The sequence below is a fragment of the Notolepis coatsorum genome (assembly GCF_963971535.1).
Source record: "Notolepis coatsorum genome assembly, chromosome: 15".
In the NCBI taxonomy this organism is placed as follows: domain Eukaryota; kingdom Metazoa; phylum Chordata; class Actinopteri; order Aulopiformes; family Paralepididae; genus Notolepis; species Notolepis coatsorum.
Window position 1 is genome coordinate 33905005 of NC_140179.1, and position 17294 is coordinate 33922298.

General features: G+C 41.3%; 1 protein-coding gene across 1 annotated transcript in view; it reads left to right on the forward strand.

Annotated features, from left to right (window-relative positions):
* mkrn1 (makorin, ring finger protein, 1) overlaps positions 1–17294 on the forward strand; it is a 107206-nt gene that overhangs the window by 54255 nt on the left and 35657 nt on the right. Inside the window, exon 3 of the mRNA XM_084331168.1 lies at positions 16307–16533. Within this exon, the coding sequence (XP_084187294.1) occupies positions 16307–16533 (227 nt within the window). The remainder of the gene's footprint in view (positions 1–16306; positions 16534–17294) is intronic.

Here is a 17294-nt window from a genome sequence, read left to right on the forward strand (position 1 = left end):
TCCCTCTGAGGGTGCAGTTCCCTCTCAGGGTGCAGTTCCAGGCCTGGGTCCTACACAGTTTTAAAGCCTGACAGTCTCTTGTTTGATACCTACACAATTTAATACCTGACAAGTTTTGAACCTGTAATCAAAAGTAATACCGGTGTTGTCATGAGTCATAGGAAATTCCACATCACTGTGGCAACCCTGCTCGGTGGCTGAACGCAGAGTAACACCGGTATCACCGACTACCACTGCAAGCCTAGTTCTGTGTCATTAAAACCTGCTAATGCCGTCTGCAGGCAGCTAACAGCAGTTATAGCCATAGCCAGGAACTGACCCGTTACCCCTCTGGCACAATAACAGGCACCAGCATATTCAAAATATACTTTATGACAGCTGTAAACTGTAGTTTCAGAGGGGTAACCCAGGGATGGGCAACCTTTTTGGGCACAAAATCTACTTTGCTCTTTTTTTTTTTTGATCCACTTTTTCTCCCATTTTTCTATATTTTCTCCCATCCCAATTTCGTATCATCCAATTCAACCCTCCCCTGTCACGAACGCTGTTTCTTGCCTCCCACAAGCCGGCTGCAATGTGGACTAAGTCATACATAGCACAAGTCCCCTCCGGTACTTGAGGTAACAGCAGTCGCATCTTTTCACCTGCGCAGCTCGATCTCTCAGTGTCGAGGAGTAACGCGTGGGAGGCTCACGCTGCCCCCGACACTTCCTGATTCTACTGCGCAGGCGCACCAACCGACTTGTAGGAGTCTCTTGTTCACAACGTCCGATCCCCACCCTTCAGTTTCCCTCCCCGTAATACGGCCAATGTGTATTACTGCGGACGACCAGCTAAACTGAAAACAATGTGGAGAGCTGGATTCGAACACGCGAATCCTAGCGTCTCCACACTGGTGTCGAGTGCCTTGCCCACTACACCACCTAGCCGCCCTTACTTTGCTCTTTTTTAAGATAGGAGAGAGATCTACCATCACCAGCCAAGCAGACAGTGAAAATAAACCTCCACCTTAAGTCTCAGCATAGCCTGGCTGATTATAATCATATTACAAACATAGAATTAGTCCATATTTTAATATTGGATTATATTTAAATGTATTGTCATTGTACAGCACAAGTACAACAAAAAAGTTTGACATCCAACCAGAGTTAAAATGTAACGGTAAAGTGCAATATACAATGTACAGGTGACTGGGTACAACATATACAAATTAGTACTACTGAGTGTGTGAATTATTACCGTCTGGGCAGACGAGCATATGCACATTGATATTATGAAACGATAAATAAATAAATGACGGGACCTGATGACTGAGTCACTCGCTCCAGTTTCCTTATTAGACCTCTCTGTATTAATTGCCCCATTGCAAAAATAAATTAATGTGGATTGTTTGGGCTGACCTTCGAAGCTTTTTTTGGCAATCGAAGCTTCGGGGCCGAGCTTCGATTTTAATTCGAAGCTTCGAAAAAAAATAAAAAAAACATGTTTTTTTTTAATTTTTTTTAATATTTTTTTTTTTATCTTATGTTGTGGGACTTGTACAGCACTTTCGTAAACGTTGTTGTTTTTAAATGTGCTCTATAAATAAAGTGGGTTGGATTAATTAATTAAGTAGCCCCTTTCGTGACTGACGCATCCAACAAGGTTTCACTCGGCTGTGTGATTTAATTCAAGGTGGATCGCTGTTGTCGTTTGAACAACTTCAGATTTCATGGGAACTACCAATCAGGGTTTCCGTTAGAATTTTTTTTTGCAGGTCTGAGTGTCCGGTAGATTTCAATCTACCGGACAAATGGGATAAATTCCGGTCAGAGTTTATTGAGCTTAAAAACAATTGATAGGCCTATATAAAGAATGACATCATCAAGGCATTTATAATATTTTAACTTAAAACTAGACTACTTTTGCGTATATACAGTCATTAATATATTCCAAATAAAATAAGTCCCTCGAGACTGCGTGCTGCTGCCGACTTGAGGTGTCGGTGGGCAGTCTGCCCGACCTTAATAAACAGCAGTCTGTTATAATCACATTTTTATGAGCTAACGAATTCCGTTATATTGGACATTTGTATTAATTATATCAAGCGAAGAACTGAGAAATTTGGCAGAGAGACGGCAACATTATCGTGGGTTTGCGCCGTGATGTATATCTCCACCTCCCAACGACTTGGTGCTGCTGCTCATAATGTCCGGTGAAAATAATTCCCTCTAAGCACAATTTGATTATTTGAATTGTATTAAAATAGGCTAAAATTAAATAGCCTTGCTTCACCAAGCAGCCGGTCAATGACATCCTGTGTCAGCGAGCTGGCAGCTGATATATTTACGTGAAGCATGGAGCAGGAGCAGACAGAGCAGAGCAGCGGTGTCAGCAGCGCCCCCACCCAACAGCTGAATTGCCAATGGCTGAATTGGAGTACTGCACCCTGCCAAGCCATGCTTCACGTAAATATATCAGCTGCCAGCTCGCTGACACAGGATGTCATTGACCGGCTGCTTGGTGAAGCAACGACAAATGTAATGATTGTTTCGTTCATCGCATAGGCTATTTAATTTTAGCCTATTTTAATACAATTCAAATAATCTAATTGTGTTTAGAGGGAATTATTTTCACCGGACATTATGACCGGAGAGATTAGATATGTCGGACTTCACCAGATTTTGCCGGTCAAATACCGGTAATTACCGGCTAACGGAAACGCTGCTACCAATCCCCCAAATCAAGAATGTTTAAGATGAATGAAGTAAGATTTTGATTATTTGAAATATGGCCTGTGTAGACTAAACTATGCACAGAATTATGTCAGTCTACAAGGTCCGGATTCTACATGGTCCGGCAATGTAGACCTTGTAGACTCCACTACAGACCAATTATCAGTGAATGTTCATGCATTTTTAAGAAGGGCAACTTCCACAAAAAAACAAAGAACTCACCAAAACATCTCAGTAGCACCTTATCTAAATGTTATATTTCATATACGGAGATTCATATTTATTTATGTATTGCATGCATTTCTACATTTTATTTCCTATTTTGTTTATTCATCCCAGTATCTTTCTTTCTTATGTGTGGAATTCTACAAGGTGCGCGCACACACACACACACACACCTGTCCTACACACACACCTACACACACACACACACACACACACACACACACACACACACTTACATTTAGTCATTTAGCTGACGCTTTTATCCAAAGCGACTTACAAGTTCTGTACGACAAGACAGCAAGAAGGGTACAACTCTATCAGCTGAGTAACAATGTTCATCAAAGTGTTGCGTGTTACAGTGTAGGTTAGTTTATTAGGACAAGTGCATGACAGTAAGGTTAGTCACGGTTAGATTTTTTTTTTTTTTTTATCATTTCAGATAATGGTTGAAGAAGTGAGTCTTTAGTCGACGGCGAAAGATTGGACGGGATTCGGCTGTCCTAACTGGGATGGGTAGTTCACACACACACACACACACACACACACACACACACACACACACACACACACACACACACACACACACACACACACACACACACCTACACACACACACAAATCGAAGTAAATTTTTTTTTTTTTTTTTTTTTTTTTTTTATACTTCGATTTTTTTTTTAATGTTCGAAGCTTGTGCCATCGAATCGAACGTTCGAAGCTTCGAAGCATTTAAGACAGCCCATTTGTTTGTTTTGAAATTCAAGATCAAGAAACGATACAAATTCTCAGTTGATCAAGATGTTTATTTGACATTTAAGAAGGCATCCATTGTACAACACAAAATATAAAAAAATATTGTCAAAAGGCAAAAATTCGTCCAAGCATTTGAATCATTTGAAGAAGAAAAAATAAAAAAAATCCCTCTGCTCAGCCAGTGGACGTTTATTCAAGTTTGAATAATGTCAAAATAACAGCACATCCAAAGAGCACAGCTGACATACACACCTTCCAAACAAAACAAGTCTCATGACATGTCGGATCCAGGCCATGCCTGATTCTCCAGAGCGCTGTTGTGTTTCTTCATGTCACACGCTCCTCCATGAGACATAGAAAAAAAGAAAAAAAAACACATGACGACACACGTTGCAATTAAACTTGTACGTCTAAATGATCCGTCAGCCCAGGGATATTCCTTCTGACTTCTTTAAAAGACCATCTTTAAAAGCCCCCGCACGCAATTGCATAACAGCTGACAAGAGAGACACGCACACAGAGCGATGCCAGACACAGAGGGGAAGAGAGAGAGAGAGAGAGAGAGATGCCTCAAACATTTCTTTGCAACCCGTTGCTCTCTAGTAACCATTTCTGATTCCTGCATGCGGCAGTGCTTCAGAGGCAGGGAGAGATGAAAGGATTCAGCCGAGAGAGGGCGAGAGAGCGAGCGAGAGCCGAGTGCCTGCGCTTGTATAGCTTTATTTTCCTATGTTGTCAAGACGCTTCATTCGTACACAACACTGTTATGTAAGAAACAACATTTATCTTATTATTATTATTATTATTATTATTATACACAGGGCTTTCAACAAGATGGTGCTCAGTCTCAACTAGGGGGTGGTCCAGAGGTGGGCTGTGCCCCCCCCCCCCCGTTTGCTGTATGTTCCTGCAACTTAAAAACATTAAGTACAGTGTATAAGGCTGCACAATAGTTTAACGTGAACACAAAACACACGCACATACAGAGGACCGAGCAATCGCGTATTGGACAATGATGAGTCAGTTTCCAAGCTTTCACTGCCAAAAACATTTAAAAACCGCATGGTGGCGCTTGTGCTTTGTCATGGTGGTGCTGCTGTATAGGGAAAGCCCTGATGTAGGACTGGTGGCAACCTTCCCTCCTCAAAGCACACTGACAGCCCCTTCTGTATGGAACGTCCCATCATCTCCTTCATGTTTAATATTCCAAATGAACAGGATGGGTGGGGGGGGCTCTTCCCATTTTCTAGTTCGCCGTCTCTTGACTTTCTCTTTCTATAGACGACCGGTCCTTAATTTATTGTTTCACAGTCAACCGTAAGAGGATGTGATACCTGCATACGAGTCCCAGGGCTGTTTGTCACAATGGTAACCATGTGAAACAGGGGACCCAGTGAAAGCCTCTGAAGAAATAAGGCGTGCCAAAGAGCCAACCAGGAGGACAGAGATTTTCCTGAGATTTTGAACCAGCAATTCTGAGTGTTATTGGATGATCTGGGCTGTTATAGTCCCATTTTAGCTTCCTAGATAACGTTATCTTATTTCATTACACAAGACACTACACGCACATGGTTGCAGGCAGCGAGTTGCTCTCCTTGTACTGTATCGGATCCTCTCTGGTCAGATTCATGTACGTCAGCATCTGTGACAGTACTGTAGGAACGGCTCATGCAGTCTCGGACAGTCTCTAGAGAAGAGAGAGAGGGTGCCGGCACTGCCGGCGTGCTTGAGCCTGTAAAGTAGGGATGTTCGATATTGGCTTTTTTACCGATATACCGATATTGTCCAACTCTTAATTTCCGATACCGATATATGCTGGGTTTCCGCCCAAAAAAAACGGAATAATTTCAGGTAATTAACATTACATATCTCTTGTCGTGGAATTAACACAACATCATGCATACTTTTGACAATTTGCCTGGGTAAATAAAGGTTAAATAAATGTAAAAAGAAAAAATTGAAAACCGATACAGATAATTTCCGATATTACATTTTAATGCCAATATCGGACATCCCTACTGTAAAGCGTTGGCATGCTTGAGCCGTCGACTGATTCCGGGCCTGCAGATGAAACCTGTAACACCTGTAGCCTAGATTTGCCCATATTGTACAATGTGTCATTGCACAAAACATTTAATTTAAATGTATCAAAATAAATGTTGCTGCCAATCTTTGACACTCCAGGCTCTGATAATCCCACCCAAAAAAAATACCATTAGCATTTATGGCATGGAACTGGAAGATAATTAACTTTTAGTGTTTTTTGTCTTGGAAAAAAAGCCACGGTTTAATCACAAACTGGCATTTAAGGGGTTAAAATCCTGAAAATGAATATTTGATATGTCTGAGGACTGAAGTTAATAATGGTATTCATAATTTATTTAGAATTTCTTATATTACGTAAAAAAAAATTATATTACATGACTATTTCGACGAAAGGATGTACATGTAGTCCATATTGAAGGGATGAGGAAGGGTTAACAGCGAGTTGTAGATTCACCCCGTGTAGCCTAATGCCCCGTTCTGTTGTTTGTAGCTGTTGCAGGGTAAAGACCATATTCCATTTTTACCCTGAGAATGTGTGGGCGCATGAGAGGACAAACCTATTTTGATTTGAGAAAACTGTAATGTTGGCCTTCTCCTCTCCTCTCGGACAAAAGGAGAGGATGAGGGCTCCTGTCCGTCTTCGTCAGGGACGTGACGGCGTTAGCGATCTGTCTGCATGTTTTTCCATTGAGTTTATCTCTTTCTCTGGATGGGGAAACCCTTGCGAGCAGAAATGGCAGGGAGATACCTTACCTGGCAACCTGGTCCCCAAGCGGGAATCGAACCCAGGGCCTTCTTGCTGTGAGGCGACATTGTTAACCACTACATCACTGTGCCACAGATAAGTCTTTTCACTCCATGAGACCGTTAGTGGTTATTGGTTAAATGTAGGCCTACATCACTCAACGATAAGGCTATTAAAAAAATGCAATTTGTGATAAGCTGCTATCAATCTGGCTACAGGAAACCCCTCATTCTTACCACTACTTGCTGCCTTGATCTGTGCTTTAACCTGAGCACTGTCTATAGGCATGTGCGTGTCTATCGTACTTCCAGTGCAGAAGTTGTCTCTTGTCAAAGTTGTAGATTCTGATCTTTGATTATAGCACCATCATCTGGCTGAATGGTGTGAGGCACTGGCACACAGATATGAGATAAGATGAGATATTCCTTTATTGATCCCCTTGGGGAGATTTGGGTTTGTCATAGCAGCGTGGGGGAGGTACAGGTATGGGCAGGGTAATAGTTGAAAGACATGGTAAATGGCTGCTTTTTTATATAGTGCTTTTATCCAAAGCGCTTTACAATTTGTTACTCACATTTTACCCATTCACTCACACATTCACACACCGACGCCGGAGGCAACCATGCAAGGTGCCAACCTGCTCATCGGGAGCAATTAGGGGTTAAGTGTCTTGCTCAAGGACACATCGACACGCTGAGCGGGAATCTAACCGGGAACCTCCGGATTGCCAGATGACTGCTCTACCTCCTGAACCACTGTCGCCCCTTAATATAAACATAAATAGGCAATAAAATGTGATCTGAATATAGAAATACAATGGGGGAAATAAGTATTGAACACATCAACATTTTCTTCAGTAAATGTATTTCTAATGAGCGTATTCAAGCTAAATTTGCACCAGACGTTTGTATTAACTCAAGAAATCCAGACAAAGGGCGGTCAGGTGGCGTAGCTGAGATTGTCTTTAGCATTGCCTTGGCTTGGGCTGATCGCTATACTAACTCGTTTGGCTGAGTTAGGGGGAGGGAAGCCGTGGGTGGGTCCTGGGCGTTGTGGACAGCGACCCCTACAGTTCGGTCGGGGCGCCTGCACAGCGAGGGTAGGATCTGGAGAAAGGTAGTGTGACCTTCCACACGTTACACTCTCCCGGCTGGCTGCACATGTGTCGGAGGAAAGCATGTGACAGTCTCCGGCCTCCCGGACCAACAGTAGGGGGGGGTGCGCAACAACCAGGAAGGGGGTTGGGAATTGGCATAACGACTAACAGTGGGATGGGAGAAAAATCGGAAAAAAAGGAGGGGGAAAAAGATTTAAAAAAAATTAAATAAAAAATCCAGACAAGAAATCTAAACATTAAAGTCCATAATAAAGTTATGTGTAATAAAGTGGAATGAAACAGGAAAAAAGTATTGGACACACTAAGAAAAAGCAGTACACCACAGCAAGGAAAGGCAAGGAACTAGCTGAAAACCAAAACTAATTAGGAGGCAACTCTACCTCCTATCTGTGCTAATATTGTCAACTGGGTTAGAATATATTGATGGGCTATAAAATGTTTTTTAGTTACCAAGGTGCCACACAAGAAACATCAACTGATGGGTAAAAGCAAAGGGCTCTCAAGACCTTCACAAACAGATTGTTGCAAATCATGAAAATAGAATTGGCTAAAGACGTATTTCACAACTTCAGAATCTTCCATTAAGCACCATTCGGGGCATTATCCATAAGTGGAAGAAACATCACTCCATCATCAACCGGCCATGCACAGGTGCTCCTCGCAACATTTCTGATCAGGGAGTCCGAAGGATACTTGGAAGAGTAGCCAGAGAGCCATGGACCACTAGGAAAGAGCTCCAGAAAGACTTGGAGGCAGCAGGTACAACTGTGACAGAAAGGACCATAGGCAATGCACTCCACCGCCATGGCCTCTGTGCGCGCTCAGCCCGCAAGACTCCACTACTGAAAAAAAGACATGTTGAAGCTTGTTTAAAGTTTGCCTAACAACATTTGGACAAGCCAGTGAATTACTGGGAGCATGTGCTCTGGTCAGATGAGACCAACATTTTACTTTCTGGCTGTCACACAACACACCATGTTTGGAGGAGAAATGGCAGTGCACATTACCCGAATAACACTACCAACAGTGAAGTTTGGAGGTGGAAGTATCATGGTGTGGGGCTGCTTCTCCTCTCCTGGTACTGGCAGACTTCATATCATTGAAGGAACAATGAATGGAGCCATGTGCAGAGAGATTCTTGAGATGAACCTGCTGCCATCCACCAGGATGCTGAGGATGACACGTGGCTGGACCTTCCACCATGACAACAATCTAAAGCATACAGCAAAGGAAACTCAGTTGATTTCAGAGAAAGAAAATCAACTTGTTGGAATGGCCCAGTCAATCACCTGACTTAAACCCAATTGAACATTTGTGGAAGCATCTGAAGATCCAGATTCACAAGAGGCCCCTCCACAATCTTCAAGATTTAAAGACAATCTGTGTAGAGGAATGGGCCAAAATCACACCTGAATACTGCAGGTGATTAGTTACATCATACAGAAAGCATCCTTGGAGCTGTCATTACAAACAAAGGCTTCTCCACTAAGTATTGAATTAATTTCAGTTAGTGTGTTCAATACTTTTTTCCTATGTCATTCCACTTTATTACACAACTTTATTTATGTATGGACTTTAATGTTTAGATTTTGTCTGGATTCCCTGAGTTAATACCAAAGTCTGGTGAAAATTTCACTTTAATGGCCACATTGGAAATATATTTACTGGACAAAATGCAATTTACGGGACCTTCAATACTTATTTCCCCCATTGTATATGAGAAAAATAAATGCATACACAAGGTGCAAGTGAGTGTCTGTACTTTAACTGGCATGATATACTTAAGCATTACATCACGCGCAGGAGTGGTTTGTGACCAATAAACCATGCCTAGGGGTGGTCGTTAGACCCCCCTAGGCATGGTTTATTGGTCACAAATCACGACTACAAGTGGTGTAAAGCTTTTATACAACTGCCAGATTCATCCAACCTTATTTCTATACAATAAACACACATTAATCGAAGATTTATTGAAAAAACCATCCGCCAGAAAAAGTAGTTCCCACAACTACAAAAAAGACAAGTTGCCTCCATGTGGAAGCAGCTTGAAGTGCATCCAACCAAACTAACACATCCAACTGTGTATTATTGGAATGATTGAGAGAAGTTGCCTCAGGTGGAAGCAGCTTGAAGTGCATCCAACCAACTAACACATCCAACTGTGTATTATTGGAATGATTGATTGAAAATTTTATTACCAGATGCAGAATGGGTACAATACAGTACGGCTCAATACACACAATTGTTAAGGGAATGCAGACCTACTTTCCATAGAACTTCATTCTTAGATGCTTCTATATAAAGTAGGTAAAACAAATTAAAACGTTTTCTTTGCCCTATAGGAAAAAAACGTTTTCTTCGCCCTATTTTTTTATTTATTTCTTTTAGCCTAAACTTAACCAGTTGGAAACCAGGGGTACAGTAATAAAATTAGCAATCAACCAATCAATCAATTCAATAGACCATGCTCACTTAAAACAGCGCTGCTTCTCTCTCAGTCTGACTCCCCCGCTGTTGCAGACAGGAGTGTGTGTGTGTGTGTGTGTGTGTGTATGTGTGTGTGTGTGTTTGTGGGTACGCCAGCGTCGGACAGTGTGAGAGAGAACGCTGCAGTCAGTAGAAAGTAGGAAGGAAGAAATTTAAATCAATCAATTAATCAATCAATCAATCCGCGATTTTTCTTTTGTTCTAGATTGACTCAAGACCCATCAATTACATCATCCAACATTGTTTAAAGGACTAACACATTCCCCTTGACAGAATCGCTTCATATTTAGTCGTTATGGTGCTTTCAACATAACCATTTGTTGTCCGCGATCTTGTTTTCTCCCGGAGTGAGCCGGGGAGTGATATGTGATTCGGTTGTGGGCGGGTCCTGAGCCCAGGACCGTGGATTGTTGCCAATAAAGATGTGTAAATGGCCAATCAGAATCGAGAAATTTGCATGCCGTTGTATAAGTTGCAGTATATCTCATTGTGTCAAATTTCATTGAAGACATGAAGACCCACTGTGGTTAGCTGTGGAGCATGAGCGCGTACCGGAAAACTTTGTTGCGTTGAAAGCTAGCTTAGTTTGTGCATTTCCAAATTATGCCAACAACATTTTGCATGTTGCTGTGCATTATGTCCACGGAGCGAGACATAATACAATTGTTTGTGTGACAATTACAATTACTCGAGCTCTACTCCAGTCATTATTTTTATCATCCACTTTTTTCCTTCTTTTTCTGTTTTTCTCCCATCCCCATTTAGTCGTGCCAATTCCCCCCTCCCCTGTCTTGATCGTTGCTCGCATGTGCCCCCCACTGATCGGTCGTAGGGAAGGTTGAAGAATCTATCTCATGTCCCCTCCGATACATGCGGAGTCAGCCACCCAGCCACTTCTTTTCACCTGCCAGCGCGGACTCTCATTGGCGAGGTGTAACGTGTGGGAGGCTCACACTACCCTCGACATCTCCTGTCCTTGCTCTGCAGGCGCCCTGACCGACCTGTAGGAGTCGCTGTTTATAACGACCAGATTACCAGAATTTACCACCCATTGACTCCCCTCCCGCTGACTCTGCCAATTGAGTCAGTATGACGGCCGGCCCAAGCCGGAGGCAACGCTGACAGCCGGATTCGATACCGGTGTCTTGAGCGTTGGTGACGAGCGCTTAGACCGCTGCGCCACCCAGCCGCCTTGCACTACTCCAGTAATTCATGCGAGTACTCAATCTGGGAAAACATTACTCGTGCCCATCCCTAGTACGTGGTCTTCATACTTATAGTGTACAAGTTATGGCCTTTCAAAGTAGTACATTTGTACTTTTTGTATACTACCATCTAAATGACTTGTCATTGTGTGATATTTGTGATGATGCCTTGGCATATGACAAATGTGTTCTATCATATACTGATCAGTGTAAGCTCTGGGCCACATGTACATAGGGATTTTCGAAAAACTTTCCTCCTTTGAATTTCCTCCTCTTTATTGTTACCATTCATTGATGTTCTTAATTGTGCACTGTTGAGTCTGAGCTTGAAACACAATAATTCCATGACCTGCAATGCCCTCTGTATTGTTGTGTATTTGACACATGAATAACTTGAACAAAGGATGGGAGGCTACATGGAGCTCTCCATGGTCCTGATTGCAGAGGAAATACTCTGGTTTCAAAAACTGTCATGACACCCATGGGCCATTTGTCATGATGTTAGCGTTTTCCCATAAGGTCCGGTTTCACCCATCCACATGAATATGCCGTGTATTAAAAAATAAATAAAATCAAAAAATATTCAAAAATGTCTGGTTTCAGTTTGTGTGTGGACGAAAAGGGCAAACCATGTAGAAAAACCCACGGTTTCAAAAATACCTGAGTATGTGCGGACGAGGCCTACATATCGTGGCTTGACGCTATTGATCACGTAACTTTTAAAGAAGCTTTCAGTGTTCTAGCTCTGTCAGCCATATGCACTGAGGTCTACTGAACAGCGTTAAACAATGTGGGATTCCAAGTACACAACTCTGTAATTCATGTGTGTGTCCTCGGTGTCTGACTATGCTTCTGGTGTTCGGGGTTTCTGTGAACATACATAATAATAATAATAATAATAATAATAATAATAATAATAATAATAATAATAATAATAATAATAATACATTTTATTTGGGGGCGCCTTTCAAAACACCCAATGTCACCTTACAGGGCATAAAAACAGAACAGTCAAGATTCAAACAAAACATACTGTGCATCAAAGAGCTATTCAATCTTTTTTTCTCTTTTTATTGGTTTTTTAAAAGATTTTTCACATACAGTTACTTACATTACAAAACACACATTGGGACAGAAGGGGGGGGGGGGTTCCTCCAGTTCATCTATGCCGTCATGCCAGCAAAAACAGATCAAAAAGAAAAACAAGCAAAAAAAGGAAATCTAACCCAGACAGGCACATTCACATGTAGGCATACATATATACATATATTATTTTTTTCTATCCAAAGTCTGTCCATACAATGGGGCATTGGGCCTTTAGAAGGATCTGAGAAATTGTAGCAGGAAAGTAGTCCAATAGTAGTAGTTCAATCTTTTTTTTGAGAGTCCATACCATAGATTTACTTCAGTTTTGGCCATTAGTGGAGATATGGGATGGGACATTTTGTGATTGATTGATTGAAAACTTTATTAACAGATTGCAGAATGGGTACAGTACAGTACAGCTCAATACATACAATTGTTAAGGGGATGCAGACCAGAGAAAGACTTTCGTCTTGTTTACATCAGGGTCCCCCATTTTCAATTCATCGTAACATATATGACATACATGACATACAGATAGACAGTACTGCTACATCTATACATTTATGACATACCAGATTTGCAATTACAGTACTGTTTGTGATACAAAAAGAGTCCAGAAAAAAAAAAAGTATATACATTTGACATAATTGCGAAACGTGTTTAGTCCCTTGTTTGAGCCGAATCTGGGTTTAACATGATTTGTGGAGCTCCCTCTTGTGTTGTGATCGTGGTATTCACTGACCTTTTGGGAAGTATTTTGTCATGTACATTGGTACCTTGGTCGTGTAGTGTATCTTGTAGACCAGGCCCATTGCAAGTTGCTGTACTCTGTTGTCTACTCTAAGCCATCCTAGGTTGTCAAAGTGGGCAGGGGTGAGGTGGGTTCTAGGAGTAAGGTCAAGCAGTAGTCTGACCAGTTTGTTTTGAGATGTTTGTAATTTTGTTTTTAGCGCCTTTGAGGTGCTTTGGTACCATGAGGCATAGTCGTAGTACCCTTGAATGAGTGCTCCTGCTAGAGTCTTCAGGGTATTCTTGTTTACCAGTGAGGAGATCCGGTACAAGAATCGAGTTCGTTGGTTGACTTTTTTTTATTACATTGGATGCCATTTTGTCACAGGAAAGATTTGCCTCTAGGATGGAACCCAGGTAGGTAATATCTTCTTTCCTTGTGACAACATTGTCACCCACTGTAACTGAGAAGCCGTCGGTCTTGCTGAGTTTGTTATTTGAACCGAAGAGAATGGACTCTGTTTTGCCCATGTGTAATGATAGTTTGTTATCAGCGAGCCATATGCAGATTTTGCCTAGTTCTGAGCTGAGGGTTTTTTCAACCTGTAACTTGTTCTTGTCAGAGACCAGCAGGGCTGAGTCGTCCGCAAACAGGAACAAGTTGCAGTCACAAGCTGACAACATGTAATTTGCATAAATTAGGAACAGTAGCGGACCTAGTATGCTTCCTTGTGGAACACCACAGCTTGTGTGGTCATCCCTGGGCTAACTAGTTGAAATCCTTATTTAATTAAATTTATTATTTGTCATTCATTTTCCAAAACAGGTTACGTTGTGATATTCTGGAGATTAAGCGTAAAATGTTTCATGTATAAAGGCTGTTGTGGTATTTAAACGCAAATTACAAACATTGTCTTATAAAGAGTAGCTACATTCTTTGGTTCATTCTTTGTTTTACTGTCCTGTCTACGAGGATGTAAAGTGATTACCTTTTAGTCAAATGTCCTCCATTTATGTTCTTTGAGCTGGATGAATATGGAAAACTTAGTGCTTCAGGAAGGGAACTATTTTTGTAGCAGATTTTAATTACCAAGCTTGGCAGAGGAGGCAGAATATCTTGTTTAAGACCGAGCTGTATAATAATCTGCAATTTTGTAATGACATATTTGACCACTGCAACTATATTTTGGTGTCTAATAAACGCATGAGGGTTGGACACTGTGCATGACATGAAAATCAATTAATCATACCGATATCCTATATCATTGTGCCAATTTTCACGTTTCTATCATATACGCTGGTTAAAAGTCTGGACAACGCCCCCAGATAGCTTTCCTTCTAATCATCAATAAAAATAAATGTAAAAATAAAATAAAAACAATAAAAATATCCCATCCATTACTTTCAGTGAACAACGTGAACTTGAATGACTAGTTTTCGGTCAGTGGACAAAAATTAGATATAGGCTCCCATGTTTCTTAATTAGAGATCCAGCCTCCTAATATGTTTTGTAAATTCGATTCTAATTGTCATCAAATGGTACAACGAAAATAAGTTTGGCATCCAGTAGGGGTGGGGGAAAAATCTATACGTAGTACTATCGCGATACTTTGTGTGGCGATACTGTATCGATACAGGGACGCCAAGTATCTATATTTAATTATTTATAAAAAAAATAATAAAATTAAAATAATTGTACAAGGAAGTTGCATTGTTCATTTCAATACCTGTAATAGTACAGTAGTCCACTAGGGCTGTCTTAAATACTTCGAAGCTTCGAAGCTTCGTTCGATGGTACAAGCTTCGAACATAAAAAAATAATATCGAAGTTTAAAAAATAAAAAAATATTATTTGTTTTTCAATTCTTTTTCTTTTTTCTTTTTTTACTTCGATTTTTGTGTGTGTGTATGGGGCCATTGGGTGGGGCCGGGGGACAAATACACTGGAGGAAAGTAACCCAGCTCAGCACTGCCCAAATTATATCATCACTATTGCCTGTTTGAAGGATATCATCCTCAAACACATATACACCTACATGCCTTGTAGAATTCCAGACATAAGACAGAAAGATACTGGGATGAATAAACAAAATAGGAAATAAAATGTAGAAATGCATGCAATACATAAATAAATATGAATCTCCATATATGAAATAGAACATTTAGATAAGGTGCTACTGAGATGTTTTGGTGAGTTCTTTGTTTTTTTGTGGAAGTAGCCCTTCTTAAAAATGCATGAACATTCACTGATAATTGGTCTGTAGTGGAGTCTACAAGGTCTACATTGCCGGACCATGTAGAATCCGGACCTTGTCGACTGACATAATTCTGTGCATAGTTTAGTCTACACAGGCCATATTTCAAATAATCTAAATCTTACTTCATTCATCTTAAAACATTCTTGATTTGGGGGATTGGTAGTTCCCATGAAATCTGAAGTTGTTCAAACGACAACAGCGATCCACCTTGAATTAAATCACACAGCCGAGTGAAACCTTGTTGGCTGCGTCACAGTCACGAAAGGGGCTACTTAATTAATTAATCCAATCCACTTTATTTATAGAGCACATTTAAAAACAACAAAGTTTACCAAAGTGCTGTACAAGTCCCACAACATAAGATAATTTTTTTTAAATTAAAATCGAAGCTCTGCCCCGAAGCTTGGATTGCCAAAAAAAGCTTCGAAGGTCAGCCCTATAGTCCACACACACACGTGCATTCAGTTAAGTTGGAATATGACTGTAATACAAACAGTTCAGTTTGTCAGGTACATGCAACACAGATTACAGTGTTTACATGTCTGCTTGAGAAAATACCATGTTCTGCAATACAAATTATTGAAGTGAGATGAACAGACTGAACTTTATTTTATTAGATAAAACATGTTGACAAAGTTTTACCTTGCAGTTGAAAAAAGGTAATAAATTAAATTTGGATAAAAAAATATATATATATATATATCTTTTTCCTATCGTATCGCGATGCAAGTATCGCGATAGTATCGTACCGTGAGGTCTCTGGCGATTCCCACCCTTAGTATAAAGACACTATGGTAGTAACTCATACTCGGCAGCGCTACACACATGGCTCTCGGCATTGAGTTTTAGTATTGAGTAAATTATCTCCTTGTGCCGATATCCAGGTAGCAAAATAGCCCTCGTTGATATGGTTTATGACCCGGCTCCGTCTGTCCCTTCCTCAGGTTTGAACACTCTAAACCCGCCCAGCAGGACGACCCGCACGGCCCTGTGTCACTGCCGCTGCTCTCCGCCGCCGCTGCCCTCCCGCCCGCCAGCAGCGCTTCAGACCCCAGGCCCAGTGGACCGGGCGGCGCGGCCCACGGCCCAGAGACGCCGTGCGGCTCAGGGGCCGCGAGGGACTGGTTCAACGCTGCAGAGTTCGTGCCGGGACAGCCCTACTGCGGTCGAGGTGGGTGGCATGAAGGCTGACGGTAGCTTTTCACCGTTTAAATTCAAACCTTTTATTTCAACTCTGGTAAGACAATGTAGGTCACTAGGGATGGGTACCTTTCACATTTGAACCGATACCGGTACCGGTACCTGTGAATCGATACCGGTACCCAACGGTACCTTTTTTCGGTACTTTAGTCTCAAGAAATTTTATTTACCTACCTCAGTCGTGAAAAAAAAAAATCCAAACTTCAAATAACTACAATTTCGACAGTTTTCGGCTTGCCATTGCTCCGACTGCTTTGTTGTTGAATCAAGTCAAATCCTCGGTAAGCATATATTGTGCGTGTGAACGTTGACATGAAAAGAAAAAAGAAAAAAAATAAGTAATTATTATTTTTTTTTCTCTCTGTATCTCACTTGATTCGATACTCTGTAGTACCGACGTGTTTCGGTTCGGTACCTCAAAAGTACCGAATTCTGCTAAATGTACTAAATTGTACAATAAAAAATGTGTGAGCAATTGAGTCAAAGTTGAAGGAGAATAATACATCACTGTCAGATTAGTTGTGATACCTTAATAATTAAACAAATGAGAGCATTATTGCTCAAACGTTGGTTTTCACCATCAGACCACATTTCACATAAACCCTGTCGCTTCCTGTTGCAAAGGAAATTTCTTGCCGCCACCCCGGCAGCACGTGGGATGTGTTTAGAACAGTGGTTCTCAAACTACGGGTCGCGACCCAAATTGGGGTTGTGGGTAGGTGACAGCGCATT